The sequence below is a fragment of the Cynoglossus semilaevis genome, chromosome 19 (assembly GCF_000523025.1).
Source record: "Cynoglossus semilaevis isolate Cse_v1.0 chromosome 19, Cse_v1.0, whole genome shotgun sequence".
NCBI lineage: Eukaryota > Metazoa > Chordata > Actinopteri > Pleuronectiformes > Cynoglossidae > Cynoglossus > Cynoglossus semilaevis.
The window spans coordinates 13,058,558-13,065,557 of record NC_024325.1 but is presented as its reverse complement, the minus strand read 5'-3'; the positions used below and the strand labels follow the sequence as shown (position 1 = coordinate 13,065,557).

The following is a 7,000-nucleotide window of genomic DNA, read 5'->3' as shown; positions in this document are numbered from 1 at the left end:
GTGGCACAGCTCCTTGTGGATGGGGTCCATATTCAAGTGGCCTATGTGCCAGATGTGAACCAGTTCTAGACCATAACTCGTGCTTTTCTATTTCACATTCAAATTAAAAAAAAATCTTTTCTATCTGCACTGCGGCCAACAATCAAAGAAATTTAACAAGATTAAAACGATATCAGAGATGAGCAGTAAAACCGTGGCTACAGTGGAGCCCAGAGGTCTGTCAACAACTTCCATTAAATCTAAATTTAAATCCCTGCTGTACATGTTAATGTGTTTGCTGGTGCTGCTGTGTCTGTAAGTCAGAACACGCCTGATCTGGTGCAGAGATTGTTTTGGCCTCATTAGAGCAGGTTGGTCACTCAGGAGTCTGATTAGCTGCACTGGGCTGCACGATAAATGGACAACAAACAGTTCTGCCAATATTTAATATACTGTAATATTCTGTAATATACAGTCGTTCCTGTGAGAAATATTCATCCGCAGCTGCGGTCACTTTATATTAATCACACTTGCACAATTACAGGCTCAGGGGCCCGTTTCTACGCCATGTGACCCAGATCTTTTTTTTTCAGATATTTATATATATGTATATATTTGGCCCTTTCTCAGTTGTAGCCATATTTGCTATATTTCAGGCACTTAATTTGCTTTCAGTTTGCAGGATTTCTATTCTGGATCATCAGCTAGTCTGTGCCAAAAGGTGAGACCTTAAAAAAAAAAAAAAAAAAAAAAATTCCAACCGTCATTCTTTTCATTTTCTTCTATGAATTATTTATCGGACAAACCTGCTTGGAGGAGGAGGAATTCCTTGGACTCCGTGCCCATGGAGTTTGTTGCAGAGCAGTTGTAGCTTCCAAACTCACTGGCTGACAGAGGTGTAACCTGAGGGTCGGAAAAGTACAAAACCTCTAAGAAACACTGGGCATGTTTTCTTTTCTTTTATCAAGTAGAGCTTCGTTACATATTTCTGTGTGCTAACACTACTGCCCAAAATACAGCCCCAAATCATTACAAAGCCTGCTTACATACATAGAAATGTATATATTGGGTATATTTTGGTTAACTGTAAGCTGTTTTGGGGTCATTTTGTGCCAGTGTGTTTGTTTCGTTTACCCTGTGGCCCAGCTTGAGGCTTTTTGACGTTGAACTGCAGCTGTATTTTTCAGGTTAAATTTAAGGTGTCCTTTGGCTACCTTAAGCTACAGTATCTTCTCACCATCTTTGGTTGAATATTAGATATCTTTGTTAACTATTAGCTACCTATTGGCTACCGATTAGCTGAGCGTTACTCAAATATCGGTAAGTAATCAGCTAGTAACATTTGTGGGTTTTGCTGTTAGGGGATAATCTTTTAGTTAGCTTAATTATTATTATTCACACCTTTCCTACAACATCTTTCTCTGTATTAATGGTTTAAAAAAGTTTTTTTCAATTATTTTTGTATTAAAGTCATTTGGTGTAACATAAAAAATAAATGATTTTCTTGGTATAAAAAAGAGTCGCAGCAGCTGCTGACCTCCAGGTAGCTGGTGGTCTGCGTGTTGTAGACCTTGATGTTGGTCGTGTTGGCAGTGGGGACCTGGAAACCGTCTCTGAACCAGACTACAGAGGCTCCTGGGTGAGAGTCCACCTGACAGCTGATGTTGGCTGGGTTTCCCTCCCAGGTGTAGGTTGTCACAAACCCCAGGATTTTAGGAGCATCTGGAACAGACAGGAAAGTAATCGCATCAGACGTCAGAAAATTAGGGATTATCTAATAAGCCTCACCTTTGAACAGCACACCTATCTTTATAAGTAGGTTTTCCTTCCTTTATCTTCCATCTAATTTGTGAAATACAGGCCTGGGGTGTCAATAAGAAGGCCTTTGCCGAGGGGCTGCAGAAACATTGACCACATTGTATTTGGCACAAACAAAATCAGGTTTGTTTTCCTGTTTTAACCTCAAATAGCAATAAAAAAAAAGTCAGGATGAGTTTGTTCTTCTTGAACAGAATGGTTTCCTGTCAGCGGGACAATTATTTTCATTGTATTTCTCAAAAGGCAAATAACGATGGACAGAAAGTAAAAGTCTAATAGATAAGAAATCCCAAACCGTGGACTGCCACCAGCTCTGCACCTGCTGTATGACACGATATATTATTACCAAACACATCAACTCTGAGTAAAAATCCCTGGGATGGAGGGGATTCAGTCCACCAGTCAAGGCCACAATAAGCACTTTATTGCTGGAGCAGGGAATCATGGGTAGGCAATATTTCATGTGTCTACAACCCCCCACCCTAACTTTTTTTTTTAGCTTTTCCACCAACTCCTACGAGTGAGAAAAAAACATTTCACTGGGGAAAACAGATGAAAAATAAAAAATGACTTCTCCATTTGGCTGATAAAAAACTCTCAACCTACATTGGAGCTAAGTTACAGTAATCTTCAAGCCAGCTATTAGCATTTACTTGTCTTTCGTTTAACAATAATTCACTTTTCTTGGCTACATCTGGGCTAAGGGGTTCTTTTGTCTGAAATTTTTTTTTTTTAGCACATTTACCACAGTTTTTTAACCTTTAGGGTTCTTTTGTCTTAAATTTGGACTTTTTTTTAGCACATTTACCACAGTTTTAGGTTACCTGTTGCTATGTCTTGCCATGATGGTTTCTATTTCTGTGCTAACTGTTATGATTTTTATGGCCTGTTTATTTAGAGCGCTAGAATAACATTTAGTTACTCATAGTCAAACCTTCAAGTTTTGTTTTCCTCATGACCATTTTTTAAGCCATTGCTTGGCTACTTTTTAGGCTAACCTTTAGCTTCTAGTGGAGATCTATTGCTTAAGAAATATTGTTTCTCTTCGACCTTAGGCTAACTTTTAGCTTCTCATGAGACTGACATTCAGCTTATCTATGGATAAAAAAAAAACATTTATTTTTTGGATAACTAACCTCCCTGTACATCTTTTCCTGGTTATGTATTATTTTAAGCTATCTCTGGCTAATGTTTAGCTAGTAATCAAACTTTAGAATATATTACACATCTATTAGTTATTTGACAATTTTTTGTCTTGTATTCATATTTTGCCTTTTTGTGACGACTTTCAAAAGAAAAGCTGAAGTAATTCTGTATTGGAGTCTTTGACCCGGCCATTAAAGAGTGAGAGGCTATAACGACGGATGACTTTTTCAGTGTTTATAACATCTGACTCACACTGGGCCTCTCATGTGGGAGAAGCGAAGTAGGGTTTTTTTTTTCTCCCTGTGATTGCTGTAACACACTGTGGCCCCTGACACAGACGGTGCTTCACTTCTGACCCTTCATCCTTGAAAGCTTCAGTCATTGCACCGCGGCTGTGGAGTGATAGATGAGGCCGAGTCCAAGAGATGCTCTGTTCTCTGAAGCCTCCGACTCCCTCACCATCTCACTCTTTTATATGTTTGGGTTTTTTTATCTTTTCACTTCTGCACAGTCAGCAAACTGTCGCCCATTTCTGCACTATATTCTCTGGGATCTTTTTTGTTTTTGACACAGGTGATTCTTTGGTGTTTTTGCCTATTTGTATCATTTCATTGGAGGACTTTTATCTGCGCTCTTATCTCTTAAAAGTCATTGTCTCATGGTTGATACGGACACTTGAGTGTACTTCTTCCCACTTAAAATAATTAATTTTTTACTTTTACTTTTTACTTCCAAGGTCAATTGACTGAAAATGTACTGAAAGATAGAGAGAAAAATCTTTTTTGTTTTATTGCTCCTGGAACTCAATATTTAATTACTGAATTACTGAAGAGACCTAATATAAAAACACCATTTTACAATAGCAACGATGACTTTCTGGCGGGTGCTGACTTCCAGCGGCGGAGTGTTTCCATGAGATACGCTCAACAAACCTCGACTGCTGAAGACACAGAGTCCAAAAAAAAAAAAAAAGGATAGAAAACCTTGAGTGTGTTTCAGCACAGCTAATGGGATCAGACTGTGCTGCAGATAGGAAGTCCCATCTTCAGATAAGGTCTTTATTCAGTGAGTGGGCGAGTTGGTGATAGAGGGCACGGAGAGCTGGGGATTCCAGCAGACAAAGGCCGACTCTTATCGATAATTGCATAGTAACAGTGGGTCGCAGCTACGTGATGATTCTCCGATCACTTAAGCTCACCGCCAGCTTTCAAACAAGTCCATGAACACCGCATATCTGCCAGACAATTGCTGGATGTTTGGAATCAGGCGGATGGTAATCCTGTGTTTTCGTTGTATATCGCTTTTTATTCTTTGTCTTAATATTTGATTTTAGCTGTGGGATTTTAATTATGAGATCAAGTAAGATTTGGCCTACAATATGTGAATCCTACCTCAGGAATTAGGGCTCATGGGAAATGAATTTTAGATGCCACAACCATAAAAAAAAAAAAACCTAACCTAAAAACCTAACAAATCAAAACGCAGATTTTATTCATATATACCTACTGAATAACACAATGTTTTGAGTGATCCATTTCAAATCAAAATGCAACAATTTTTTGTAGTAAGACCAGCATCGAGCCCCTGACATCTGGGCTGCTCAACGCTAGTTTATTTTGAAGTTAACAGCTTCAGTGACGTCAGAAATGCCTTGAATTGTTTTCACTTTAGCCACAACAAATACCCCAGAACAAAACTGAACAAAACAAAACGTTCTTATTCAGTCACGAGCTGCCGATGGTTCAGAGAAACGTCTCCGAGCCTTTACCTTAGAAGGATAGGAGCAATTTAACCACATAATCACAGCTACTATTAAAACAAAACAATGAGACTTTTGTTGTTTAAAAGCATACCAGAATATAATCAAGCGACCAAAATTAAGTTCAACGAGTTTCCTGGTCAAATAAACTATAATTTACACTCGAGTAAATTGCTTGTAACTTTTAAGGAACGTTATGAAGATGGAGACAGACCAAAATAGACGTGGTTTAAATCCAGAAAGGTTTTTTTTTTTTTTTTATGTCAATCTTCTCACTCCCCTTTTTCCACCTAACTCATGTCCCTTCATGTTGTGCCTGCAACATCACTGTTCTCCCGAGGCTGAGTCTGACCTGAGACTTTGGTCTCCATGGTAACAAATCACACTGACCCAGCATCCCCTGCTCCCTCTCACCTGCTATTTATGCCCAGAAATAGAGGTGACGGCAAAGAACAGAGCGTCTTCAGAGGATCTCTCCGAAATACACAGCAGTTCTGTGCAGCTGAGCTCAGGCAGCCGCTCCACCACCCTGACGTCTGCATTCACTGATACAGAAGTTTGAGCTTTACGCGGAAAATTACATTTCTGTTCCTAATTTTTATTTACATTAAATCAGTTATTACATGTTTTCCTAATAGGGATGCACTGACACCAATACAAGCATTGGGCCAAAAACTTCATTCAAATATTCATACTCACAAACATGTGTTGACCCAGAGATGCAAATATAATAAGGGAAAAAACTGAACTTGATTGAGTCTAACTACTATTTTTTTTTTTTTTTTTTACAGCGTCACTTTCACTTTACGGTGCATGAATTGCAGTGATTAATTAAACACAACGTAAGGTCACTGTACATCAGACAAATGTCTTCCTTTTCTTATCTCTGATTGGCTGCAGCCGCTCTTGACCCAGAACACGTCTCTGGGTCTATGGAATCAGGAACCAAGGGTTTTTTTGTTTTTTTTTGTTTTTACCCTTCAGACATTTTCTTAATACATTTCCTTACTGCCCAGTGATTTTTCTCACTCCTTCCTTAAATGTCTTTTGACAGCAGCCTGAAAACCTGCCAACGCTTTTGTTCATTAGCTGCTGATTTTACCTGTGGGACGGAGGGGAGGTGGAGGGGGGGAGAAAAATCAATAACATTGGTAATAGAGCGATGGCAGGAGGGAAGGTGCAAGGGTGGGGGTGAGGAGAAGTTAAACACTCCAGCCCTTCATCCTCAGCAGAACTGTGAGGGAACTGCTCCAAATGCATGTCCTACTTTTGGAAGCTTCTACTGAACATTTGTTTTTGTGAAAGTGATTTTTAAGATCAATAAAAAGAAGAAAAATTTAAAATATTTCTTATTAGAACAAAAGTTAAAACAGATTTAAAAATCTGAGAGTTAGGTATAATGTAACAGTCGGTGACTTACAGCGAACCTCCAGGTACATGTGCTGGTTGTCCTGGCCGATGGCGTTGCTGGCGGTGCAGAGATACTGGCCCGCGTACGTGAACTGAATGTCTTTCAAGGTAAGGGAGGAGACACGGGCGTGGCTGCGGACCACGATGTTTCTGTCCAGACTCTGGGGTGAAAACATTAGAAAAAATACAAATTATAATCTGGATTAAATGAGTCAGAAAGTAGAGTGTTTTAGTTGTTGTCTGGAGATAAACCTGTGAGTGATGGTGTTTTAGTAAGAAAGATGGGATGGAATCTGACCGACTGACTGACCGACTGACCGACCGACTGACCGACTGACTGACCGACTGACCGACTTAAGGTTCTGGTCAAGACTATAAAGAATCCTATTAATACAAAGAGGTTTTCATTTCAGTTCAGGGTCATCCTGGGAGCTTGGACCAAGAGCCGGGGTCACACTCTACACCAGGGCTCTCAAACTCGAACTCAGCTCTGTGCCACTCTTGCACTCATTGTGTCATTGAAGGGCCAACGAAACATTAGCAATATTCAGATTACATTGGTACCGACATTTTATTGTGGGCCAGACATGGGTGGTTCATGGGCCAAAAGTGGTCCATGGGTTGAAAGTTTGAAACCCGTGCTCTAGACACTTCAACACTCCATCCTTGCACCAAACAAGAATCCAACACGCACACCACGCCGCCCCGTGTGGCCCAGTTTTGCCCTTTCATGATAAAATGGGTCAATTGTTTCAGTGATAAAAATATATATCTTAACCTAAAAAACAGCCAAAAATGAAAACATAAAACATCTCCGTCTATGAAGTCCAAAGAAATTAACTTTTTCCCTCTGCAGTGTGTTCATTACTCTCCCTACTGTTCAGCAGT

At 39.7% G+C, this 7,000-nt stretch overlaps 1 protein-coding gene across 1 annotated transcript in view; it reads right to left on the bottom strand.

Moving 5' to 3' along the window:
* The window catches only part of ncam1a (neural cell adhesion molecule 1a), a 230,572-nt gene that overhangs the window by 35,580 nt on the left and 187,992 nt on the right, over positions 1-7,000 (bottom strand). The window contains exons 9-11 of the mRNA XM_017041484.2: positions 6,123-6,273; positions 1,517-1,701; positions 786-882 (exon numbers count right to left, since the gene is read on the bottom strand). Coding sequence (XP_016896973.1) covers positions 786-882; positions 1,517-1,701; positions 6,123-6,273 — 433 coding nt within the window. The remainder of the gene's footprint in view (positions 1-785; positions 883-1,516; positions 1,702-6,122; positions 6,274-7,000) is intronic.